We start from the raw sequence: 27904 nt of genomic DNA on the forward strand, positions 1-27904 counted from the left end.
TGTACAACTTGAGGGTTAAGGGCCTTGCTCAGGGGCCCAACAGTGTTAACTTGCTGGTGGGGCTTGAACTGTCAACCTTCTACATACTAATCAAGTACCTTAACCACTGAGCTACCACTGCCACTATGAAACACACTATCAGCACATGCTGAGTTAAATTATGCAAACGCACTGGCATGTATGTAAACGCACCCCACGCAGCCATAACTCATGTGATACAGCCCCGTTACTTGTTGTTGCTGTTGTCATTGTCGCTGGTGTTGCCCCATGTACTTCTATTTATGGTCCACTCATTTGTGGCCACGCCCCTTTATTAGCCCGATAAGTATTTCACCTGTCTATTGTTATATGCTTCTTTAGTATTTGTATTTAAACCCCTCTGTGTACCACTTCTTTTGTCGGTCACTGTCCATGCAATGTCTGAACCGGCTGCCAGGAGGGAGATCCCCTTGGAATTTGCAGGGGGCACTTCCTTGGTGCCTCTGGACCTGCCAGACCTGCTGTCGCCAGATGCCACTGCATCTCCATAGCTACCAGCTCTGCAGATCCCTGGACTCCACTATGTCCAATCAGCTCCATCCCCCTGCCTGTCACTTGACCCTTGGCTGCTTACCTGGTCTTCCACTCTGGTCCCAACATATGTTCCTGTCCCCATCAATGTCACTCTTAACATTCCTGTCTCTCCCTTTGTGTCATATTCTCTCCCTATCTGTGTTTCTGTTACTGTCACGGTTCTTGTCCCTGTGGTTCTCTTTCTTGTCCACTTCCCTTTTGTGTCTCAGGTTAGGGCTTCCTTTTCTCTGCCCCCTCAGTTGTGGAGCTCCTGCTGTATCTACTAGCCTGCCTCAGTGTGCCCTGCCTCCTGATTCCGCTACATCTTAACAGCTGGTGGTTTTTACTGCCCTTCCGATGGGCACTTTGGGAGCTGTGCCCTTACTTCTGTGTCAATTAGACATGTTTGTTTTCTGAGACTCATGCCTGCATCTCATCATTTTCCCTAGATGCCTTGTCGCATCACAATTGTTTATAGTAATAGGAGGATGTACCTGTTCATGGGTTCTCAGTTGCACAAGTGTCAAACAGTTAAGATTTGTTTTTACAAAGAATACATAGGCAAAACAGGCAAATTCTGGGTGTTTGTTCTGAGTGAATTTTAATTTAGCTAATATTTCTGACACGTGTTAAATATTTAATTCTAAGAATTTTTACCTTTTTCAAGTTTCAGGAAGAGCAGGGGAATGAAAACTAGGCCATGAAAAGCTTTAACAGGAAGTGACTTTGAGACAAAGAGGTATGCATCGGAGCCTATCTGTTCCCCCCCTCCCCCCCCAGCTATTCAAACATCTGCTGACTTCCTCTGAAGAGTTATCAAGAGAATAAAAAGACATTTTGTCACAAGCTGCAATTTCTACTAAACAGGATGGAGAATATTACCAATTACCAGGATGCATTTCCAGGTAAGGGTCATTCTCTAGTGGATTTTCAGTCTTATCTGCTGTTCGATGGTTTGGATAGGTTGACAACATAATTATGCAAAAGCACAAAACTAAAACCAGCTTGTGACTCTTATGACATTTTGAACTTGCTACGTAACCCGACGGTAATACGAACTGTTTTTGTGCATTTCTGTAGAGGTTGAGCTAGATTTTGAAGATCTACAGTTCGATGACAGTACTAAATCTCAAACACAACTGGCCATGGATGATGATCTGAAAGACATCGGAAATCTCTGGGCAACATCTGTCCAAGTTTCAAACAAGACATTTACAGATGTTTATAAACAGGAAGAAAATGCAGACAGTTCTGATAACAGTGAAGAGAGTGCATTGCATAATCTGCCTGATGTAAAAACAGGATCTACAGTTTACCTGCCTTCTGGAGTATCTTATGAACAGGTTTTAAAAAAGACAATAATGGAAACACAACAACTGAGCCAGACATGCGAAGAGTACACTGTAGAGGAAGAAAACAGGAAAGGTGACTCAGAAACAGGTGTTCTTGCCGATGTCAACACACAGAGAGAAGAAAGGTTCAGAGAGGAGGAAACCATTAAACTTCAGTTTGAATCTCCTGAGGGTCTGGACATTTCTAGTGCAGAATATCCGCCATTCATGGAACAAACATCACATCCAGTGTCTAGTGGAACTCGGATGATACAGAAGAGATCATCAGTGTCAGATGAGTCAGTCAGCTGCAGTGCAGAAGATCAAACATCCCATTGTAAATCTGATGGTAACAAGGATGAACTTTTTGTTGCAGGGTGCCATGTCAGATATGATTTGAGGGAGTTTACAGAGGAAGACCAAGAACAGGTAGAGGAAAGTCTTGCAGAATACCCCTCAGATTTATCCCAAAGTGAATCTGAGACATGTGCTGAAAGTGGAAGGAACAAGCTGGTCATCCCCTTAGATAGCAGTTTTTGCTACGATCACTCTGCACATGAAATAAAAGATTCATCTGGGGCAGAAGGAAACTTTCAAGAGCGAGAGAGAAAAACAGATTGTTCTGCCACAGACAGTAATTCTAAGATTAATAAACTAGGGATTGATTATATATCAGATATAGCAGATATAAATGTGTCATTACAGACTGTGAATGCCAATGAAGATGACCTCCAAGGGATTCTAACAAAGGATTATATCACAGTGGAAGACACCAAGAATAAAGAGGACTCTGGAGATGAAAGAGATGTTAATGACCAACCAGGTTATGACAGTGACATCAGTAATGATGACAACAGCACAAGTCAAGAAGAAACTAGTTTTCTCCCATCTGAGAAGGACAAATGGAAAAATGTTACACAGCATAACTTCACAGACGACACGGTGAGGGCTGATAGTATCAATTACAAAGAGACAGATAAGGATGGTACAAATGATAGCAATCTGGAGAAGTCTATCCATAGTGCAGAACATTTGACTTTCAATGTATCAATCAGTGAGGGCAAGGAGACAACCTCCACAAGCAAAACCTCTTTATCATATGGCGAATACTGTCACAAGGAATCCAATGAACAATCCACAGAGTTGCACTCCAAACTTGAAATAGTCCAGCTGGGCTCAGCCATTAAAGAACAAGTCCAGTCACCTTCAGAGGTTACAGACAGCATAAGAGATACCAACACTTTAATACCTGAAGCATTTTGGTCCTCAGTACTGATGGATGATGACAGCCTATGCTTAGATGACTATAACTGGAACTTGACTGAAGGGGAGCTAAGTGAAGCAGAAAAACAGGAAGCCATAGAAGAAACCCTAGGGAAGATGGACCACAGTGAAGATGGAGAAGAGAATGAGAGTGACTGGGAGAAGAAGACCAGAATTGAGGCATTTAACCAATTTTATGGTGACCAGACTGAGACATGGGGTGAAATAGGTGAGTGCTCCAGTGTGTCACAGTTATGTTTATTTCTGAATGTTTAATATCATAAAATTTGTCTATCCTTAAAGGCAGGAATCATAGAGTTACCTTTTGCTTGGATCATGAACCTTCTGAATATGAGGAGGACTCTGAAAGGTAAACAACTTCATTAATCTCAAACCACCTGTTATTCAGCTCATGTGTGGTTATGCATATCTGGCCCATTCTATAAACCCATAATATAAGCATACTCATCCAAAAGCACTGAAGAGGAACAGGACAAAGAGCCCCACGCAGCTGTTACTACGGTGAAACCTGAGGTGAGACCACCATCACTAGTCTAAGAGCACCGGTGAATGCCTGTGACATGGAGGCAGCTTTATGGTACTATGTGTCTTGTAGTACCACAGTGAGTCAGATGAGCCAGAAGAGAAGCTTTTCCATCCGGAGAAGCCAAAGACACGACCAAAGGAGCAGCAACATGTGAGCCCAGCACTGAAGACACACCCTCAAAGAAACAGGGTAAGTCATTGTGGTCAAAAATAAATAAATCTTGTAGTTGTCGTCCTTACAGTCTCACTATGTGGAAACAAAAGTGAAAAGGATTTTTAATTATCTTTTTATGCCTAGTCAGTTTACTTAAAGCATTGGAGAATACCCATAAATGCATTTGTTACAATTTCATACATACTGACAAGAGGAAATGCAGGAGATGCAGCAGGAACGTCAGTGTCCAATTTCAAACGGTTTGAATTTCAGCCAATTACCTGTAGGGATTTTTTCCCACTGTTAACTAGACTAACTGCACTACCCAGTGTTTAATTGCATCTGAAATCATTTGATTGTTAATTATCTCATCAAAATCTTTCTTTGTCTGTGTCCTTCCACTGTAGTGTCTTGCTGTGCTGAAATCAGCTTTAGCACTGGGCCTGATGACAGCAGTAGGTGTGCTGTCTTTCTGGTGGGCAACAGACAGTCTGGACCAGACACACTGAATTCAAACCTTATTGTTGATTATTAATTAAAAATAACTCAATGTAGGTTGGAAGAATCAATCTAATAAAAAAAGCCCAGATATTCTACACTGTTGCGACATAGGTATAAATATAGAAAAGGGGGCATGGATTACTCTTTGAATTTTTAGTTAAAAAAAGAAAACCATTGATGTCATAGTGGTTTGTTGATCCTGGTGAAAAATAACATCCAGTGAGTCAGCTGTGATTGGACCAACTTTATTTCCTTACAGATTACAATGTTTCAACATGCTCCAGGGCTGTGTTTTTAAATGGTGAAAAAGACATTTGTCTCACCATAATGTAATTACTCTGTATACTTCAACATTAATGTTGGCCTACAGGAAAACAATCTATTTCAGTGCACAGATGTTTTTATCACTGTTTTTCTTCTTTATAGGCACATAATCTATTGTTACCATTATCAATTAAAACAAATTCCTCTAATCATGCCATGCAGTTAGTGTGAATAGTGGGACTGAATATTTCCACCTTTTTTATATTAAAGCATTGACTATGATTTCTTGGTGCAAGATACCATTTCTGTGAAACTTCATGACCCTTTGCCATCATGCTCTACTGTAAATTCAGCTCAATCCCATAACATTTCCTGTGCCTTCTTACAGTGAAGAACAATTAGGATTAAACAAGTAATGATGCTTTTTTTTGGTTTCTTTTTCTGTTTAACACAAGCTACATTTCTAGCAAGCAACGGCCTGCATGATCACTCTTTCTCAGTGGTTCAGTGTGTCTACAGCATCAGCAACAATAAACACAGCAAGATTAGTCCCATTTTGAGGAATTTACAACAAAAGCTCTGATATTCAATCTGCCAGTTTAGTGACTATGGATGTTTAATGACTCAGATGTTAATAAAAATCACTGAATTGATGTGAAATGAAACTAACAAACATGTCAATAAAAATAATATGCAAAGTTCATTTTTAAAAATGTATTGCAAATGGAAAAAAAGAATCATGAGTGAAGTATCCTCAGTTTTCAAGGGCTCTCTTGCTATCTTTGGTTGAGGAAACTTGAGTTTCCATCACATATTTCATACAACCAAAAGAAGTCTTACGTAGCGAGCATTATGTATGTACAATCATTAGGTAAGATCATTAAATAAAGTGCTTTTAATATTGCATAAGCGCTGGTACCATAACTATAGTAAGTAATACAAACAGGTGACCAACTTGATTTGATGTGTATAGATTCATGCCAATACCTGCATACACACAGACTTCACTTTGAAATTTTTTGGTGTGCAAAGAAGGCAAATGTTCTGAATTAGAAGGCTTCTCTGTAGGTTTTTGTTTGTTTGCTTTTCTGAAGCCACTCTTATGCCAGACTTTTGTCTGAGTATGATAAATATGTTTATAGTAGTGTATCTATAAATTTGAAGGCATTTTCTACAGACTATTTGAGGCCTGACCAGCTCCTATCTCCAAAGACACCCTCCCCAGTAAAACAAAGAGGAGAAGGTGTGCCAGGTGTATAAAGGTCCGAGTCCGTGTCCGATTCCCCTTCGGCCAGGTACGGCCTGACCAGGGTGTGCGTGGTGCCCCTCCCCCCCCTGTAGAGGCCCAGGCTCATGGGTGGGAGGTAGTCCTCCTCCCGGGCCTGAGAGATGCTGAAGCCACTGAATGAGCGATCCAGCTCCTCATGGTCCACTGACGGAATAGAGAGGGATGTGTCGCTCTCGATACCTGGCTGATGCCTCAGGCGCCTGGGCCGGCGTGCCCGTCCGTTTTCCCCACTGTCATGGGCCGGTGGGGGTGGGAGGCGGTAGAGAGAGGGGTCGTCCGTGCCTGCGGGTGACACCCCCCGGCTGCTGTTCCACAGTGGCACGGCTAGAGGCTGCTCACCTTGCTGCTCCTGCCAGGAGGTGGATGGGCGACACTGGCCTTCCACAGGCGTCCAAGCCGAGGTGGGGTCCACCACTGACATGCTCACGTTCTTATTCTCTTCTTTGCCATCTTGCGCTTTCTCACTCTTGTCCTCTGGACTATGGTAAGGTGGGGCCGGTTCAGGAATCTTGAAGCCCAGAAAGGCCTCGGTTTCAGAGCGAGGGATGCCCAAGCGTGTGGTGTAGACGTTCACCAGGAAGTCCATCTTACGATCCATCCCGCCAACCTGAGGGGGCAAGAGAAAGATGCTCAAAAGAAGTCAGTCATATTCCAAAACTCACATGTTTGAGGCATCTCTGATACCACATGCTTTGATATAACCAGGTGTTATCTGCACGCTTTGGCAACATAAATTAAGTTAAAGCCTCTTACCTGTTTCTCCACCCTGACCAATCGTCCCAACATGCAGGTATCATCTGCTTGTTCCTTATCCCCTGTTGATGCTCCCTTCCCCACTATCTGGTCCACCCTAACAATTTAAGAAACAATCTCTTCAATAAAGAGTCACTGTGCTGCATTCTAATTGTAGTAAGTATAAAATCATTTAAGCCCTGTACAATGGTCAAAAGAAATTAAGGAAGTAAGTAATTTCATAAAAGCATTAAAATGATGCAAATGTTAAAGGAGCGCACAAATTCAAAAAGTCCTGCTGCTATGGAAGGAGACAAGTCCTTGGATCACTTACATCTTAATGCTATTGGAAAATGAAACATGCAGTGTATAGCCATGCTTTTCATCATTATGCATCACACCAAACCTGAATCAAAGGGTGCTGCAAGAATTCCTTGTGCAACATCACAAACGCTACAGCACTACAAACAGCAGGGAAAGGACTGAACACAGAGCCGCACATCACAGCCGAGTGACAAAGGACTCACAGTACATTATGATAGGCGTATTCAGAATGAAGACTCTAGATGTTTCCGAGGAACAGGTGAAGAAATGAAGAAAGCTCCAAATATTACCTGGTACCATGCCATATGATGCTTCATGCTTCACTGATTATACTTAATGGTTGGCTCATTCTTTCCTTTTCAAATGCAAGAATTGCATGCACAAATGTATTAGTCCCCCAGGGTACAGTCAGAGTCCAGGTCCTCTTTTAGGTATGCTGAATTATTGGACAGCATTATCTGCTTGGTAACGCTTTTAACAGTAGCGTGTACGTGGTGACATCGTCCACTGACAGTGGTCAACATGATCAAAGGTCAGTGTCCTGAGCTACATTCAGTCTAAGAAATGGGAAAACATTCATGGCTAGTTCTGAGCCTGTAGAAACACTTCGGTTTCATTTGGGTGAAGAGCTTGAATTAAGATAGCTGAAACAATAGTTACAGTGTATGCTGCAATGCTGTTCAATAATAAGCCCAGTTAGTGTTGGTAAACCATTTTTGCCCTTTTGATTACGTACTTCTTATGGCGAGGGGTCGAAGGGGGCGGGGGGCCCAAAATCAAATCTATCCTGGCAAAGTACATAGAGGAGACATGGGCCAAAGCATCATGAAGCAACACATGGACACCCATCTCAGTGCTTCACTGAGAACCAAAGACAACTAAGTGAGAATATATTCCATACACACATTTGTCGTGAAGCACAGTCAATGGCTATTTGCTGTTGGAATATATTTTATATGTGTGGAACAGTGATTTCATTTCACAACATATATGGGTCTTATTTGAGGTGAAACATGATTCTTGACTCACATTAGAACTTTGGAATGTGAGAAAAACACAAAAAGGGAAAACTGTGGTGGGAAGTGAATCACCCTTGTTGGCGAGGGTGGCGCATGAAACTTAATGTGTCATCAGAGATAGCTTAATGTGTCATGGGTATGAAGTAGTTTTGCACCTCTATTGGCTTTTATTTTAGACTCATCTGAAATCAAAACAGAATGTTCACAGAGGGTAGCCACAAGAGGGCACAGTAACCAATTACGGAATTTAACCACAGGAAATTAATAGAGGGAGGCATTGTGTTAAAATACAGCATGTGCAAATGCATCTGCAACAGGAAGTTAAAAAACCCCAATGATAGTAACTTGGCCATCATGACACCTTGGAAGGCAGTGCAGCTGTGGCTGGATAGAAATCTTGCCTGGATTGCAGGTTCTTGATGCGGGACAACATGTCCAGATGGCCTGCTGAATATTGCTCTATCACATCCATAACATCATAAGGTCTCAAGCTCTCTTTAAACCTCCTCTTAGACACCAGAAAATGCATGATGCTAAGGGCAAAACAAGTGAAAATAAGTTGAAATAGGCCATCATTTCAAATAGTAGCATTACAAGACCAGTGATTTCATAAGTGATAATAGACTAATATACACTGCCTGGCCAAAAAAAAAGGTCACCACCTGGATTTAACTAAGCAAATAGGTAAGAAACTCCCATTTGATAATTACTGCATGGGTGATTATGTTTCAGCTGGCAACAAGTTATTTAACCCTAACTGATGCAGTGAGTAGCTTCTCATTTGTTAAACAACCATGTCGAAAGATACATCCTGTGGTCGTGGAAAAGATGTTAATCTGTTTCAGAAGGGTCAAATTATTGGCATGAATCAAGCAGAGAAAACATCTAAGGAGATTGCTAAAATTGCTAAAATTGTATTAAGAACTGTCCAACGCATTATTAAAAAGTGGAAGGACAGTGGGGAAACATCATCTTTGAGGAGGGAATGTGGTCGGAAAAAAATCTTGTATGATCGTGATTGCTGATCACTTGAATGTGTGGTGAAATCAAATCATAAAAAAACAACAGCAGAACTCAGGGATATGTTTAATAGTGAACGTAAGAGCATTTCCACACGCACAATGCAAAGGGAACAGCTAAACAGCTGTGTAGCCTTAAGAAAACCACTTGTCAGTGAGGCTAACTAGCAAAAATAGCTTCAATTTGCTATGGAGCATAAAGATTGGACTCTGGAGCAATGGAAGAAGGTCATGTGGTCTGATGAGTCCAGATTTACCCTGTTCCAGAGCGATGGGCGCCTCAGGGTAAGAAGAGCGGCGGCTGAAGTGATGCACCCATCATGCCTAGTGCCTACCGTACAAACCTGTTGGGGCAGTGCTATGATCTGGTGTTGCTGCAGTTGGACAGGCCTAGGTTCAGCAATGTTATGTGCCCAAAAAATGAGGTCAGCTGACTACCTGAATATACTGAATGACCAGGTTATTCCACCAATGGATTTTTTCTTCCCTGATGGCATGGGCATATTCCAAGATGACAATATCAGGATTCATTGGGCTCAAATTGTGAAAGAGTGGTTCACGGAGCATGAGACATCATTTTCACACATGGATTAGCCACCACAGAGTCCGGACCTGAACTCCATTCGGAATCTTTGGGATGTGCTGGAGAAGACTTTGTGCATTGGTCCAAATCTCCCATCATCAATACAAGATCTTGGAGGAAAGATTAAGGCAACTCTGGACAGAAATAAATGTTGTGACATTGCACAAGCTTGTGGAAATGATGCCACAGTGAATGCGTGCCGTAATCAAAGCTAAAGGCAGTCCAACGAAATATTAGAGTGTGTGACCTTTTTTTGGCCAGGTAGTGTACAATTGTCCTGTTGAAATTAATTAAAATGGGAAGTTCTCATATTTATGTTACATAAAGACACATTTAGTGTGGGTGTCACCTACCAGATCGCTCTTATTGTTGCCTTCAAAGCAGGAGACAGCTCTTGCAGAAACTCATAAGGCTTATCATCTCCAAATTCTTCAGGGAGACTTGCCTCTACAATACACAAATCCACAAATACTCAAATTCCTAGTCATCATAAGGAACATAAATACAAACTCAGAATAGAATCTACTGAATATATCTGTTGGAATTTCCACAGGATAACCAGGAGCCTGCTAAAGTTAGACATCTTCTTCTGTTGACAAATGTAAGAAGATTAACTTGAAAGATCTCACATATATTACATTATAAAATACATAGTTGCTAAAGGGTGAAGTGAGCCAACATATTTTTAAGCATTAAAATGACACTTATAATTTATTTGATAGTGCCCCACATTGTAAAATCATCTCATTAGAAATCTCCTAGCCTCTTTTTAAGATTTGGATATGCCTCATTTTATTCTCTAATACAAATAAGGAATGTTAACCATGCACAAAACACTTACCTGAAAACATCCCATATTAAACCACGTTCTACAGCAATGACTTACAGTCAGGCATATTTTGACTCTAGCAAGGGCTACATTAGCACTGGCTAGCATGTTGAGATGATAGACAATGTTATTACAGGAATATCTACTTCTGCTAATGCCACTCATATCATATGAATTGAGATCTTGAATTAAGATTTAATCCCATTCAAATGACATAATAGCCCAGTGTCTTTGTTCAAATTACGGAATCCTGGAAGCAGTCCTGTTTCCTCTAGAAGCAGAGGAAAGTCCTCATGCAAGCTAATGCAGAGTGTTAGAGGAGAATAGAGCAAAATTACATATATTTGTAACACATTCTGTCATAATAAAACTATAAATTAATCATGATATATGAAAGCAAAATATACCTTGTCACCATAAAAGATCATGTTTTGAATGATTTTTAATTAATTACAACTATAAAGAAAATTCCACGATTGAAAGTGTGACTTCAGTAACCTTGTTTTCATAAGACAGTGGTCAGCAAAGTTTATGACAGAGGGTGTTGTGTGAAGTGCAATCTTGTTGAGGCAAGTTGCAACTCAGTTTAAAAAGCCAGCTTTCGACATGCACTGTTTTCCTTCGTCAGCTGGTCCTAGCTCAGAGTGATTGTGTCAATGTGGCTTGAAGTAAAAGCATTCAGCCCTAAAAAAAAATGCAATTTGTCTTACTGATCAACCCCTCAATTGCTGCCAAAATGTGGAGAGAAAGACATGGAGAAGAAATGGTTAAAGATTGTAGATGAAAATGGATTAAAGAACAGTGTAAAATATGCCACTCACAAGGAGCTGATACAGGATTATAGTTGTTCTTTATGAGTGGACAATATGTTGACGTGACTAAATGATGCCATGATTTTGATGCTAAGAATGAACATTTTAGACACGCTGGGGAACATTAACAAAGCTAATCATTTTCACCTAGAACTCACGTAATTATGGCCTGAACTTAAATCGTGTAACATTAGATATGAATCCACTAACATAAATAGTTTCAGTTCTGATTAAATATAATTTAATCAGAACTGAAAAATATTTATAATATAATACAGAATATAATATAATACAGAAAACTGCAGTGTCATCTCTAGATTTTTTGGGTGATATCTTTGGAGCACAGCCTAACCTGGAGAGCTCTTCATTCCGAAGTCTTCATCCTGCATTTCAATCAGCACTTTGTTTTCCCATAAAGAGGAATGAGAAAGAAAGCGGTGACAGTGAGCAGGAGAAAATAAAATTTCTATTTTTAAGCTGATCACTGCATGGCATGAAGATGCAAATAACTACCTAGTGAAAGGTAGCTATAAAGCTCTATATTCACTTCCCAAAAATAGAAACTATATCATGGGAACCATGAATATTCAATGGTTCTATCAATGCTAAAAAAGCTTAAATCTATGGATGTCAGTCAGTGCAGTGAAAAGACTTTTAGCTGAACTCTCTATTTTTAATAAACAGCACTTTTGGAGGCTAATTAGTAGACTGTATTAGCACAATATCAGCTGTGGCAGCTGGTTCTGTGCCAGCGAGTACAAGCTTGCTAAATGTCCCCCCCCCCCCCCGCCAAAATTCAAATAAAATCAGAAGCATAAGTACAAGCTGGTGAGTGAGTGAGTGAGAATGACTGTGTGTGTGTTTGTTTGTGCTTGTGGGGGGGGGGGGGGGGGGGGGGGGTAGGGTGAGTGTTTGTGTAATATAAAGATAACCTTCTGACCTTCGGTGTTTTGGCGAGAACCCTCTTTGAACCTGAATGTGTGTTTGGAGTTTTTTCGCTCGTTGAAGCTCCAGCTCTTTGGCACTTTGCTAGGACTCTCCCCTACTGTGTCTTCTGTTCCAGGTGATTTAGTCTCCTTCCCCCCTACACTCTTAGAGGGGCTGGTGAACACTTTTTCTTTCAGGCTCATCTTACGGCTGTATGGAAAGCATTATCAGGAGTATAAAACAATCAAAGGCAAAGGCATAATAAGATCATATATTAGACTGTACAAAATGCACAGGATCATGTTTTCTAAGGCATTAATACATCCTTCCACAAAACAGGTAGATTATTTAATAACAAATATTAAACCAGTGTTGTATTTTATTTTGTTGTTGGGTGGAAAAATTGCACATGACAGCACTTTGCTCAGTTCTGCTTTAAAAATAAGAGGTTCCAGTCTATAAAATCTTCAAAATTTGCAGCACGTTTGTGATGCTGAAAAAATGGAGGAAGGAAAGTGTGTGAACTCCAATGTTGTGGCATTGAAGTCCAAAAGGAATGTGAACATTATGCCAGTTTCCCCAGCCCAACAGCTTAATTCTTTGTAGGACGTATGTAATTGTTTCTATATTCTACATCCTGTTAGAAATCACCCAAACCTATAAGTAAAAAACAATGGAGAATAATATTTCTCGACAGTTATTTCATGCAGTCTCCTAATGCAAGAGTAGTGCCGCATGCAGCCAAAGCTTTGGGTAATGCATTTGAGCAAAAGAGTGAAAGAAATCATGCATGTTGTGCTCTGCATGCTGAAAGGGAACAAACAGGGTAGGCTCTACCTTTTTCATTTTTATAAAAAATGGATGGCATGTAAATTTCACAAAAGTATGGTCTTGCCATAAAAGATAAAAAATAGATTTTTATTTACTGATGCAAAATATGTATCTAATAAATTGATCAAGTGCAAAATTGCCAAGTTTGAAAAACACTGTGTTAAATTCTCAAATGTGAAACAACATATGTGCTAAGCACCTTCAAAAACTATGTTAGTCATAAGTCACATTGTAAAAAAGCTTTGTACAGAGTCTCCAAGTATTGTTGCTGACACAGAAACAAGTTTCAAATAAGATCAATTGACTCTTAAAACCAAATACCATTGTTTGGGTGGAGGTTTTGGTGGAGCAAGTATTTTGTGGCAATCTGTAATTTCAAATGACATATCAGTTTTATAGGTACTGTTTGAATTTTATAAGCCACTGCCAGCATTTTCCACAACTCAGATTTATTATTACTTTTTATTTACAAAATAAAAGGCTTCCCAATGGATGTTTTGTCTTCAAAGAAAACATTGAAAGTTGGATAAGAGACCATTTTCTGTCTGAAAAGCACTTAATTGTTTGTTAATGGTGACATTTCACATATAAGTACACTGTTTTGAGGCATCCTTTTGGCTTAGTTGTCCCAGTGGACACAAATGTAACTGAGCATCTTTGAAAGCTGCAAAAAGCTCTCTTGAAAGGGTCAAGGTATGCCATACAGCCTCGAGTATCACTCGAGTGCCCAACTGTCTTTCCCTTCCTCTTTCACTCCTCTCTCATTCTATTTGTTCAATCAAAGCTAGACAACTGTTCAGTCTTCATAGTCTTCATAATTTATTTACCATAAAGCAGAATCAAATGACCACAACATAATTGGTAAGAAAGGCACGGGCGAGTAGTATACTAATATGTGCAGTTAAAAGGGGGCACTCAACTTTGTTAAGAGGAAATTTAAATAAGCATATTCAGAAACATGGACAGAAATGAGAAATCATAGGCAGAGAAAACAGCATAGTTCGAAATGCTGGAAAGAAGTCTGGACGTGCAGATGTTAGTATCTGTGTGCAACAGTACCTATGGCTTCTTGGGCAACACCCACAGAGGGTGTCTTTGTGTGAAATCTCACTACTGCAAGTGTGGTTTGGTGGGTGGTGAGAGAGACAAAAGATTGTACAAGGAATAATCAAAATGGTGGAGGCCATAATTAAGAGGTAGAAAGTCCATTTTTGATAAGAAGGAATCCAAATAATGGAGAAAATTGGGAATACAATTAGAATTAGGAGGTGCACTTGATTTTACAGTACAGAAAATATTGAGTATTTTACAGGGTACTCACTTGTCAAAATCAGACAATTTTAGGGAGACATATTAAGAATTTAATCGTTTGGATCACTTTGTCGCCAGGTATTTATTTTAAGGTGTTGAAAGTGCTACAGTAAAAAAATATAAAAATCAATACCTTGTAAATACTGGAAGTAATACTGTAATATAAAGTGCTACTAAACTGTCTTTAAACCACTTGTAAATAACTTTAGATATTTAAAATGGGATAAATGAAGAACTGATGGTGCAAACTGTCCAAACTACATCCATAAATTCTGGGATGAGTTCTGTTATGAGGAGCTGCTAGGAGATGTAGTACAAAGATTCATGAAAAGAACAGTGGCTTAACCGACCTGGGAGAAGCTTCAGGCTGCATGTCCTTCCTTTATTAGCAGAAAATGAGAACATAGAGTATAATGAAGTACTAATTAGCATTAATGAAGAATAGAAAAGATAAAATTTGAAAAGATCAAATTTTCAATAATTGTGACCAAACCAAAACCAAAACTAAAATCTTAATTGTTTTTAGGTATATAAGTATGGCATATATACAGTACATACCGGAAATTCAGAAATTTGAGTTTTATGTTAAAAAACAGGGAACAAATGCCACTCCAACCTGAATCCAGTTTTGCCCTTCAGACTGCGTAAGAGGTCTAGCTGATTGAGTGGAGGAATTAACCTGAAAAACAGGTGTATAGAGGATGTGTTACTCTTACTATATTTTCAGTATAAAATTATTTATGGTCTTCCAAATGGTTCCATACTTGGTTTCTTTCTCCATGTATGTGGTCACTTGATCAAATTATGGAGGTTGGCCTCCATAGCTGTGTCGATGACATCCAGCTTTCAGTACCTGTTGAGCTGGATATTGCTGCATCCCTAAACCTTCCAACCATCTGTATGGCCAATATTAATATTAATATTAATATTGCTTAACTGAATAATAAGATTCGGAAGATGAAGATTATATAAGATTCTCAGATTAAATTTTTGTTGGGAAAACAGAAAGTTAATATTTTATTTTCGATTTTAGGTTTTAAATGGCAATACTGTCAACTTATCTGCTATTTCGTTCCCTTGAGAAACATTTCTTAGCATGATGCTAAGACATGCACAATTTTATCGTTTAACGCTTTGTGAAGTATTTGGTGCTGCATTATGTACATGAAAGGTGCTATACAAATTATTATTATTATTATTATTATTATTATTATTACTGCAGCTGTTGTAATTGCTGTTACACTCACCAGAATTCAATGAAAAAAAAAAAGGTTTATAAGGCCTTCATGGCCTTCCTGTTTCATTATAAAAAAACTCAAAATAGAAATGTGTCATTTTATAAAAGTACTTTAAAATTTATTAAAATTATTATCTTATTTCTTTAAACTCAAAAAATATTGTTTATAAGTATCAGTTTCACAATTTAAAAAAAATATTAAAACTGAAAGGTATGTGATAAAATGTAAATAAATATAAATACATAAAGAATGTGTTTCTGAGCCATAAAGCAATTGTTCATTTAATAGCTTAAAAAGAGAAGTGACAAAGGTAGAGGAGGTGAGTATGCAGAACTCTCCCCAAATTTAAGAACAAGCTTGGCGACATACATAATGTCACATTGCACATGACTTTGTTTTTCAGTAACTGTAAGTATACAGTCATAATGCTTTAGAATGGTATCATAGAAATCATGTGTAAGTTTAAAACATAAATGTTTACATATGCAGACAGCATCAATTATCAATATTGATAAACCAATGATCAGAATGACACTGTACCTGTAGACTGGGACTGATACAGTTTCTTCAAAGAATGCCCAAGTTGACAGCAGGTCGGTTCGTGAGAGGTTTGTTGCATAATATCTCCATGCAGTCTGGAGATGAAGCATACACATAACTTGGTTCAGAGGTCTTGGCAGCAGATGGAAATTCATTTAATTCACTTAATTAAGAATATATAGGACGTGAAAAATTATTAAATAGCGAAAAACTGAATGAAAGCTTTCATGTGCTCATGGGGGGTGGGGGGTGCCAATGTGTTGGATTTGCAGTACTGTGCATGGATCTACCTGAATGAGGCTTGCAGCAGGGTTCCGACGCTTCTCAAAGTGCTTCTGTCTGTGCTGCTCCTGGACCTTCAGAGCAAAGCCTGATCCCAGAATACCCTGTGAGAAAGCAAGAGGGGTTGGGGGGGGGGGGGGGGGGGTTAGAGAAAGGGGAAGGGAAGCCGAGTTGATTACAAAGACAAGCAAATAAGTTGGCAAGAAGGATCAATTTAGTTGCAGAGACCAAGAGTAAGTAGACCTCCAGAGAGAAGCATCTAACTGCCAGTTATACCAGAATGCCAGAATGACTATGTATGTGACAAATAAACTTTGAACTTTGAACTAAGTAGATCTATCTGAAAGTCCTATTTTTGCAGGACTGTGTTGTGAACTTACTGCTGGGAGTGCAAAGAAAGCCACACCAATCATGCTAAAGGTTGCAGCAATCAGACGTCCATACCATGTGATGGGAAACTTATCCCCATAACCGATGGTGGTCAAAGTGATCTAAGACACAGAGATATATCTGAAAGGATTAAACTTGAAATCATCACTTCTTCTCTTTTAGTCAACATACAACAGCCCAGATATCTTAAAATCCAGAGTCAGTATTAGTTTGAAGGAGAGGTCTAATGGCAAATGCCCATTGAAGAGAGGCTGCTCTGATGTTTTTTGCCGCTACTCACCAGCCCCCACCACAGGGCATCGGCATAGGTCTCAAACATCTCAGCATTATCGTCCTTCTCCACTGAGTAGACCAGGAAAGAGGCCAGGATGAGACAGAGGAAACCAATGTACCAAGCAGTGATCAGTTCCTACATTTAGAAATAGAAAGGGTTTAGCAATAAGCTCTTGCATTTAAAGAATAAAATGGTATAGAACACAAAACTCATTTTAGAACCGTTCTTAAGTCAAATAAAGCTTTTACTTTGGGACTGCTTTGGACATTCCATACATTATGAAACATATTTTCATCAGTGGTTTTGTGGCTTGAGCGCATCATCTAGTGTTATAAAGTTTGATGAATAAGTCATGGTCTGTTATAAAGTAGACCTAAGGAAGAAGGTAACAGGATGTTTTCCTTAAAAAATAACAAATTTTTTGAAACTTAGGAAAGTTTTACTTTCCATACTGACAATGAGCTAACTTTAATGATTATAGACTGGGTTGTGTTTTCACTCTGTAACATGCCCAAACGCGCACACACACACACACACACACACACACACACACACACACACACACACACACACACACACACACACACCTTGCTATGCGCATAGATCACTGATCCCAGCAGTTTCCATGTGCCTGCTCGACGGTCCATGCGTAGCATCCTGAGGATCTGGAGGAACCTCAAGCTGCGGATGGCAGATGTGGCAAACACGTTGCCCTGTGAGCCAGCGGCCAGCACTGACACAGAGGCGAACAGGACCATTATGTCTGCAGGGAGGAGGCCACATCGGTTACTGCCATGGCAACAGATTACTTGTCATTTCATTGCACCTTCACACAATCTACACCTAACAGATGCATTAAATTAATGTTCTCTTCTTTATGTCCCACAAGTCAAGCAAGTGCTACCATAATTGCAAAACCTTTGAAATCAGGGTTTCCTTTTAAGGAAACGGAAACATGGAAAATGGTCCTATTTGAAAATCAGCTGCAGCACTTATATAAGCAAGAAATACAAGGAGCCTCAGTTGAGGGGGACGGGGTGGGGGGTGGATTAGCTTATGAGGTACCAACATCTCCATAAGTAAAGAATAGAAATCAAGTCTCAAACTGACACCTGTCTCATATCCTATGCAGTTGCTCAGTGTGAGATTGATGACATGTAACAACCTCTTCCGCTGTGGTTCATAGACAACTGCAGTGTCTCAGTTTAGACTGAGCCAGACGACTCTGTGCATTTATGATAAAGCACATTCTCCTCATCACAGGTGAAAAGAGCGTGTGTCTGCAGCAGTCCTTACCTATAATGCAGAAGGGCTTGCGAGCGAATTTCAGCCTTCCTCTCCATCCTCTGTATCGACAGCAGCAGCCAGCAGACCATAGTCGAATTATATATTCCAGACCAAACACCACAATGGTCACTATTTCCTGCAGAAGATTGATGTCACAACTTTGAGAAACTCTAGCCCTTCTTTATTGGCAATAACACAAGAACAACAGTAGTATGTAGAAAAAAGACAGTGGTGCATGAGGCTGCAGCAATTGGTCTCAAATAAAGCAATTATCAAAGCGTTCCAAATTCAAGACATTGCTCAGCTGGAGGGAGAATTTTAAATATTTGTTAAATGTAAAGTAACCCCTTTTGCCATTAGATTTTTGTATTATATTTTTTTATTATTGGATTTTTATTTTTTATATAAGTTATATTTCTGATGTTCGTAGAATCATTGTGCTTTCAAGATAGTATTGCTTGTGGGAACTTGTATGTATCTCATGTATGATGATAGTGTGGAAAAAACAGAGCTCAATGATATTAGCTTGTAATTAAGTAGTTGTTGTAGCAATACAAAAAAAGGCATCATGTGTTTTCATTGACCACAGAAGCAATATGCAATGTGTATTAGGAGGTTAAGAGGGCACCAGTGTATGAACATGACACAATGATTGACAGTATCTGACGGGGGGAGGGAGGGCCCAAAACGGATCCATACAGTGTCATGTTCACAGCATTGAGCACCAGCCAGAATACAATATCCTAGCCGTCACTGCTTGTTACAGTGAGCAACTTGTATCTACTTACGATCAATGGGTGTGAAATGATGAGAGTGATATTTAATATGTGAGTGCGCAAACTCTACTAGAACACAAAATTCAAGGCACTGGCAAGAAGAGAGTACAATTTTAAAGAGAAACATATTGTTAGATACTCACCAGAATGTACAAGGCACTCTCTGAGCTTTTTTTGAATTCTTTTATAGTAGCAAACACGGAGAGGAGAAGACAGGAGAACACCAGCAGAAAGCTGAAACAGCAAACAGGAAATCAATTTAATAGATGTGTCTTGTTGAGACAAATCTCTCACAGCTTGCCTGATCTGGGTCTATGTTACATTATTACTTTATACATAATAGATATGCATATGTTCGATCAACCTTGAGACCAGGTAGTATACCTGAATTAACTGCAATCGAAGCTGGTAACAAAGACCATAAGAGAAAGGGGAACTTTTACATTTTTGGTGTTTCATTTCTCAAAGAAATCTATGAACAGTTTTATCTTGGCCGACTACAGTCGTTTAAGGAAAGTGCACTGTAAATGCTTCACAGTGCATGTGTGACAGTGTGTTCAGATAGAAAGGGCATCTATAATGGAGTGCTGGAGGCAGCATGTCTAAGAGAGCAGACAGAGATCCAGACAATCTCTTCATTTAAATAAAGAGTCAAATCTTTAGAGGGTAAAAGAGAGGGGAAGAGGGGCAGAAAGAGGGAAAGGAGGGGCAGAAAGAGGGCAAGAGGGGCAGAAAGAGGGAAAGGAGGGGCACTCAACTGGAGGGCAACTTGAAAGCACATATGAGAGGGTGGTTGAATATGTATCTGTGTGGAGAATGATTCATACAGATGTGCTCTGACTTTTTTCATTATTTATGAATGCAAATTTATAAATAGAATGTAATTCTGTCCCTTTGTTTTGTTTTGTTTTTTTTTGTTTTTTTTTTTTGGTTGTTAGTTGTTGGTTTTTTTACAGCAGGGCAAAACCTCAGTGAACCTCAATCTCAGCTGGACAGTTAGAAATGATTGCATCTTGGATCACCAGGTCTATAAAATTACAATTAGACACAACTTCCATGCCAACATACTATTTTGAAGGTTTCTGAGAAGATGGCTTCTTTTGTCATCAAACCACCAACATAAGCACCTGGGCATTTCTTTTTGGATTAGTTCTGTATCTTGTAAGATATACGACTCTATTAAACGCTATATTTTAGGTTAAAACCTGGCTGATTGTAGGTTATGGGTTTTCTGGCAGTACAACAATAATCCAAAACAGCTCTAAATCTAAACAAAGCTGGTTTGCTAACCACAGAATCAAGCTGTTGTTCTGACCAAATCCCCACTGAAGACTGAAGAGCTGAGGATGAGAGGTCATAAGCAAAGACTGAGGACTTTCTTGGATCTGGGGAGATTTTGTATGGAGGAATGGCCCAAGATCACTTTATCATGTGCTCATCCAGTATGATATCACTATTCAACAGCATGACATCACTATTCATCACTATTCCTTTATAATGCTGAATTATAAGAAAATCCAGCATTACAAGGGAATAGTGATGTATAGAGGTGGTGAACAAACATACAGGCATGTCAGTAATTGGGCCCATGGGTTTTGAATAAGTGTTACCACAGTAGTTAATTTGCCTATCATAATAATAAGATAGTATGTTGACTAAAGTGTAAACTATATTGTCATGATACAGCCCCTCCCTCCTCCTCAAACGTCTCCGTGAGTGTGTGTGTGTGTGTTAGTTGGTAGTGCCACACCCCCTTGTGTCGTCCACTTGATCCTTATTGTGTGTAATCGTCTTGAGTGTGTGTATGTATATATGTCTCGTGTGTTGTCGTATGTTTATCGGTGTTTGATGTAATGTAGCATGTGTGCTAAGTGTAGGTGTTTTGTGTTAAATAAAACGTTTGTCTCCACGTGCCTCGTCCCTGTATCCTGCTTAAGCCTTGTTCCGTCACAGAAACAACAACCGATCAAGGATGCCTGGGAGAGGAAAACGGAAGGGAAAGAAGGGAGGTAGACGCCCTCCTACAGCCCATGCAGGGAAGCCTCCCGTGTCCTTTGGCACCCTCCTGATGCCCACAAGAGGTGAGCGTGGGCCAGGTGCGGAGGCAGAGGAATGGTATAATGATTTTCAGTCCTCGGAGTCGGACTCCGTGGACTTCAATTATCCCGCGGAGAGGCCATCACTCATCCTGGCCTCGCTCCAGGGATCATCAACGAGGGAGGAACCCGCTAGACGATTTTGGGGGGGCCCTGTATATGGTCCGGGGTGGACGCGGCTGAGTCCTATGAAGACCAGCTGGACTACGATAACCAGTAATCACAGATGGACTCCGCTGGGTTCTACGACCCCTGCATGGACTATCTAGAGGGCTGCGCTGTGTATGGAGAGAGAGGGGAGTACTGTGACGTTGGTCTGCGGTCGGAAATGGGGTCTGATCATGAGGAGGACCCTTTGGTGGAGGAAGTCCCTCATGGGGATCCTTCCTCGAAGAGTGACATTACAGCCTCCAAGGATGACGAACCCCCAGCACCCAAGGCTCCACCTAAGGCTCTGCCCAGGGTACACCGTCCTGAAGCGAGCAAGCTGCCCTGGCTGACTGGCAGAGAAGTGGCATCATCTTCAGAGGAGGACACTCCTCTCCCTAAGGTCCTAAAGCGCATGTGCCTATGCTAAGCCTTGTGGAGGCAAAAAGGCAGCGACACCAGTGCCTCAACCAGAACCGGGCAACATGGCTGGTGCGCTTCACAGCGCGCATTCGCAAAAATCGGGACAGTCGCCGCTACCCAGGCCAGCGAAGGACAGCCTTCTCCAGGCTGGTCAGCCTCCAAACCAGCCGATGACTGCGGGACTGGCTGGGGCACCTTCTCCCTTCCCCGGACTATTCAATATGTGCGGTGTTGTTCATGTGCCTGTCCCTGTCACTGTGCCAGTCTCCATTACCTTAAATGCACCAATCACTTTGTTCCCCTCTGTGTCTGTATCAGTGCCCGTTAGTGTGTGCGTTCCTGTGTCTGTCTTTGTCTTAGTCCCAGTATTCCCCCCCGCACTGGCCCGTGGCGGACTGCCCAGTCCTCTGGCCTCGCCGTTTGGCGTTGGTCTTGGGTCCGCAGCCCGTTAGGCTGGCGCGCCAGGAGTCGCGCCCTTGAGGGGGGGCTCTGTCATGATATGGCCCCTCCCTCCTCCTCAAACGTTTCCGTGTGTGTGTGTGTTAGTCGGTAGTGCCACGCCCTCATTTGTCGTCCAGCTGACCCTTATTGTGTGTAATCGTCTTGAGTGTGTGTATGTATATATGTCTCGTGTGTTGTCGTATGTTTATCGGTGTTTGATGTAATGTAGCATGTGCGCTAAGTGTAGGTGTTTTGTGTTAAATAAAACATTTGTCTCAACGTGCCTCGTCCCTGCATCCTGCTTAAGCCTTGTTCCGTCACAGAAACAACAACCGATCAAGGATGCCTGGGAGAGGAAAACGGAAGGGAAAGAAGGGAGGTAGACGCGCTCCTACAGCCCATGCAGGGAAGCCTCCCGTGTCCTTTGGCACCCTCCTGAAGCCTTGTTCCGTCACATATATGTTAATGGATTCTTAATTAATGCTTAAGTACATAGTAATGTAATAAGTAAATAGTAGTTAATCAGTGCATTTTCCATATTCATAATGATACCAGATTTATAAATTACTCATCACTATAAAAACTAATATAATGAGTAATTTCTGAACCTTATATCATTATGAATGTGGCAAATGCAATTATTAATGATAATAGCTTGGTACCAATCCTAAAGTATTGTGTGATCTACATGTTTGTCAGCTTCCTACAGTGTTCCTACATGTACATGTAAACTCTAAACATGCAGTTATCACAGTGGTTTGAGATTGATGACTACATTATCATATTTTTTAAAAGCATTGTTATTTATTATACTGAGCAGTAATCAATGGACAACTGATAAAGTTCATCAATTATTACTAACTTGGTAAGTATCTGAGCAATAAATAAAGGGTTATCAAACATATAGTTACTACAATGTTTCAAAACTGATTACTAAATTGTAACAATTTAATCAGTTCATAGCATACTGCAGATGAGTAATTAATACACACACACATTTCAGTATACAGAGTTTTGACTTTCAGAACCCACAACCAACTGGGTCAACTACTGACCTCTACTAAGTAGTGTCTGCACCCATTGATATTAGTTTCATGTAGAACAGACAATACTATGGTGAATATTCAAATACATATTGTAATAAAACCTTAGGCTTAGGGTAAGGTAGTACTAAAATTATATCTGAGACATGTTTGAACATGGCATGTTAATGGATGTTGCAGGTTTGTGTTCCTCTCTGTATTTGTCTGCTTTTCCTATGCTATCCTTTTATTGCTGTGGGTTTTTTTATATGCTAGATACTGTATCGATTAGTCAGTGTTGTGCTTTGAGTCTGTGCTAATCGGCAGATTCTGGTCTAAGCACTCCTATCATAAATTTAAGTCTACACTCCATCTGTTCACTGCAGTCACCTATTTATCATTGCAAGGACAAGCTTGAGAACATTCAAACAAATTCAAACAACATGTAATGCTACTGTATGATGTGTTGGTATTTTAATTCTACCAGAAAGGGAATACTGTAAGCAGTAGAAAGCTGAAATGATTTGATGGTGTTATATACTTCATAATCTCTTCTTACAAAATTTATTTTGTGAGGACAATGTCTGAATTACTGAGGAGCTGTCATGATCACAGTGTACGTCCCACAAAATAAACGTAGCATCTCCCACACATCAGCTGTCCCAGTAGTCATATCTGATGTCACAAATTAACCTTTGAGAAACAGAATATTCCAAGAAGGAGCTGAAATGATCGTGGAGCTAATTAGTTTGAGCTGTAGGCATGTGATTAGAGGTGAGTGATCGAAGGAAAGTTAGTAGAGACAGTGGAAATGGTTAATGCTTTGACAGGCCTGGTTGAAGTTCACATATATAATCAGCTCTTCCATTAATGACCTGACCTCATAAATATATGTGGGTTTGTGTGTGTGTGTGCAGTCATAAGTGCAAACGTTTTATATTATGCTACCTCCAAAGATGAGCTAATAAATCCACTTGTATTTTCCTCCATAAAAATGCCCATAAAAAAATCCATCTACTTGATTCTTTCAACTCAGTTTATGGGCTATAATTAAGGCTGGCAGATGATGCAAACTAATCTGGAAATTGTAAGGCAAAAACAAAAAGTCTGTGAAGCAGAACGACAGCCAAGCACATTCTTGATTTTAAAGGTAGTGGCTTTGACTCAGCAGCGAATAATGACTAATTCAATTGCCTTATTCAACCCAGTCAGCAGTACCCTCTGCAATTCTGCCTGAACATGGGCAGATGATCCGAAGATCAAACACTGTCCACTGGCCCAAGAAAACTCAGGACATGATGCATCATGCTGCTGGATGACATCATTCAAAACATCATACATATCCTACTCCAACAGCAACGGTCTGTACCTAAAGCGTTTAGCTCGCAAAACAAACAGCCCATGAAAAATTACAAAGAAACTACAGTTTACTGAATTTCATTGGCTCTCTTTACCCAGCATTTTCTTTGCAGTACTACATGCAGTGTGCTATCATAGCACTGGATGAGTAACAATAAAAAAAAAACATAGAAGAGTGAGAATCCAAACTCAGCAGACTTCACTCTTCCAAATGGCTGGAAAGAGAGCAAGGGCCTTAACAGATAAATAATACATTCACCATGCACATGTAGCCAACAACAAGATAGAGGTTCTGAACAGTAGGGACAAGGAATGGAGCATACATCCTGGAACGTAATCTGGAGAGAAATCCAGAGAGCATCTGGAATGGGCCTGGAGTGTGTCTGGGCATATGAGAGGGCTCGGCTTGCCTTTGATTATGGCCTACACTGTTGTATCATTTTGGTCTGGTTATGAGTCTCTTCGGAGAGTTAATGTACTTTGGAGACTGGAGCTAATGGAACCCTAATAGGATGCTTCATGTCTTCCCCTTTCCTATGGCTTTAGAAAGTCTTGGCCTATTTAGAAGATATTGTGCTCTATTTAGGGAGCTCTGACACAGTGATTGTTTCTATGTGCAGTGATCCAACAAATTAACTGCAATGTAACAAGCAAATAAACAAACAAATATGTAAGGAAAAATGAAAATCATTTAACATTAACAATGAGAAGTGATTCAAAGCAAAACCCTGTTTGTACGTCACATTTAGAAATGTTCACATAGCTTACATGCTACAAGTGTAATATATCGCACAGGGGCAAAACCTTTTTGTAGTTCCATTGAATGTTGACGTCACTGAGAAAATTAAATAGATTTGTAGATGCAGGCAACAAACACATTACATTTCTGGCTGGTTGTTATGCTCACTAAGAACTCATAAGCTATCACTACCAACCTTCCTTGTGCTCCAACTAGGACACACTATAAACAACCGTTATGGCGATCGTGTATCAAGTAGTTTTTGCAGAATAAGCAGCGCAATAGCAGACATTTGCAATTACTGATTGAAAGCAAGAACCGCATGTGACCCAGGTTAGTGAGAGTAATTTGTTTCTTTTGATATGTTTGCGAGCAGCGTGAGGTTAACCAACAGAAACCCTGACGCAGCAAGGGAGCTGACCAGTGCTGAAACATTCTAAGGCTGTTAAGCGCACCTCGTTGCTGGCTAGGGACAGAACAATTCGGATAAATGCCTATCATTTCAATGCCTGAACATACGTTTTGCTTTACAAGAAAGAATATGATTAACGAAACACCTCACAAGTAAGCCTGTTTCTTTCGTTCACATGTTAGCAGACCACAGGTGCTGTAATTACTTGTTCAGAATCCCAGATTGGGATTCTTAAACTGTTTAGGAAAATAAGAAATAACGTCAAATATCAAAACCTCGTTTCTTTCACAAGCAGCTGATAAAGCAGAAAAATATGGGAATAAAGCCCCAAAACCATGACTCCTCAAATTGTGGATACGCTAATTATCGGGAAAAGAATCCCTGCGTCAGAAGGTACAGCTGTAAAAACTTTGAACATTTCTAGGCGTTCCATGACGGCACGTCTTCGAGGTAAGTAATGTTCAATCACACACAGCAACGCGAAGCACCAGCCCAGGAACAAGTAGGCTACTTACACATATGAATGGTAAACGAACGCCCAGCCCCGGGGTCTTTCCAGCGCATTGTAAAGAAAATTTTGTAGTCTTCGATAGCCTCCGTTTTTTTTATGGGCCCTTCTTCCATCTGATACACTGGCACGCGGTCTACACAGGATGCTGCTACGTTTCGCGGTCTCGGAACCGGCAATGAGTAATGCCCCGTCTCGGCTCGTCTCCGCAGCCCCAGGGTCGAATCCAACAAACCCGACTTTCAATTTTTTTTCCCCTGGCGGAGGGTGGTAAACTTCACCGTTGGCAGGTTTTTTCACCATTGTTATACTTTCATAGATTCAAACGGTAACTATATAAAGTAATCGAGAACAAGCATTGCCGAACTGGGGTGTGTTCTTGAGTGCAGTGGTCGCTGGAGGTTTTCCACTGAAAGCCAATTGAAATGCTCGTGCGAAACTGCAATGGGTAGTCCTTTATCTTTGCGCCTTCCGGCTATCTGCCAGGCACCTCTGTGCTATATACTGTGTTTTATGGGGTTAAAAAAAAGACGCTCTAAAAGGCTGCAGCAGATTAAAACGGGGAAATGATCGCTCATTAAGTAGAGGGGATAAAGAACTTCGTTATGGTGGTTGGATAAATGCGAATGCTTTACGAGTGGTTTTGTTGTTGTTGTTTGAATAAAACTGAAACAAAGTGGACGCACAGATTGGTGCCAAGTAAATTAAAGGTTGTCCCAGATTTTACACATGGGATATCAAGGGAGTGGCAAGAGCACGCTAAGGGATGACACCATCTAATTACTAGGGCAAAATGGGCATATGATGCTTTTACGGTATTGGCTTCATATTTGCTCTGTAGTTCCTAGTACTCAAATAATTTGGATAAATACATACAGTGTTACCATTATCAACATGAAGAACTAATTGTGGTACATTAAATCTAGTGCACTAAACTATATTTGGAAAATATCTTTTTACCTGGAAACGAAAAACATATTATTCACCTGCATCCAAGCCTAACAATTGACACACATATTGTGAGAATGATCTTTCAAGCAAGTTACAAAGATAGATGGAGAGTAGGCTACAAGATTTAAAAAATGTGGTTAATTTCTTTCACAGAATGTTTCTCAGACAATAACATTGCGGAACTATTGTAGTATAATTCTTTCTGAACCAGTAAGAGTAAAGAACAGCAATCAATTCTGAATGCATGCTAATTTAAAACACTCAAGCATATTATCCATTCTGTTTCGAGAAAAATGTCTAAATAGGGTTATAACCACAAAGTGATGACAAATGTTATTATTTCATTAAATTGGTCACTTAATTAATAGGATTTAATTCTATGACTTGAATTGGGGCGGCAACTCAGGTGTCACGGTTTTTCCTAAGGTGGCAGCTGCCACCCTATGCCATCCATGTGGTAATGCCCCTATCCCAATATAGTTTCCTGCGCTAGACTTGCATCATGATTAAACTTTTCATTGGCCTTTCAGTCCTTTTATATATTTGGAATTTTAATATGAGTCTAAAAACAATCTGCAGAGCTTCTTTTTAAATAATCCTCAAAAATGTGTTGATTTAAAAAAAAAAAACACTATGGCTGACACATCACTGAGTCTCCAAGAGCCAGTCTTTTAGCCAATCATTTGGCTAAAACTCGGCCATGGAATTTCAGACTCTCACCAAAGTGGAATGG

The 27904-nt window shown here is 40.3% G+C and overlaps 2 protein-coding genes across 9 annotated transcripts; one reads left to right on the forward strand and one right to left on the reverse strand.

Moving 5' to 3' along the window:
* The first annotated feature begins 1372 nt into the window (after positions 1–1372).
* On the forward strand, positions 1373–5088 carry si:dkey-183p4.10 (myb-like protein X). Its single transcript, XM_027016048.2, has 6 exons — positions 1373–1457; positions 1633–3375; positions 3450–3516; positions 3623–3680; positions 3763–3882; positions 4254–5088. Exons 1-6 carry the CDS (start codon positions 1421–1423, stop codon positions 4353–4355), a joined length of 2127 nt encoding a protein of 708 aa, XP_026871849.2. The 5' UTR covers positions 1373–1420; the 3' UTR covers positions 4356–5088.
* On the reverse strand, positions 4579–26656 carry kcnq2a (potassium voltage-gated channel, KQT-like subfamily, member 2a). 8 transcript variants are annotated; one of them, XM_027016040.2, is made up of 19 exons: positions 26228–26655; positions 19217–19307; positions 18307–18433; positions 17598–17773; positions 17017–17145; positions 16727–16837; positions 16355–16450; positions 16065–16159; positions 14903–14965; positions 14637–14666; positions 14035–14088; positions 12158–12354; positions 11570–11617; positions 11116–11133; positions 9930–10023; positions 8376–8507; positions 7692–7742; positions 6653–6749; positions 4579–6506 (listed from the first exon to the last, which is right to left on the reverse strand). In XM_027016040.2, exons 1-19 carry the CDS (start codon positions 26521–26523, stop codon positions 5790–5792), a joined length of 2622 nt encoding a protein of 873 aa, XP_026871841.2. In that variant the 5' UTR covers positions 26524–26655; the 3' UTR covers positions 4579–5789. The 8 variants fall into 8 exon arrangements, with proteins under 8 accessions (XP_026871841.2, XP_026871843.2, XP_026871842.2 ...); XM_027016042.2 differs by lacking the exon at positions 14035–14088 and having other exon boundaries at positions 26228–26656; XM_027016041.2 differs by lacking the exon at positions 7692–7742 and having other exon boundaries at positions 26228–26656.
* Positions 26657–27904: the final 1248 nt, after the last annotated feature.

Source organism: Electrophorus electricus, chromosome 23 (genome assembly GCF_013358815.1).
Source record: "Electrophorus electricus isolate fEleEle1 chromosome 23, fEleEle1.pri, whole genome shotgun sequence".
Lineage (NCBI taxonomy): Eukaryota > Metazoa > Chordata > Actinopteri > Gymnotiformes > Gymnotidae > Electrophorus > Electrophorus electricus.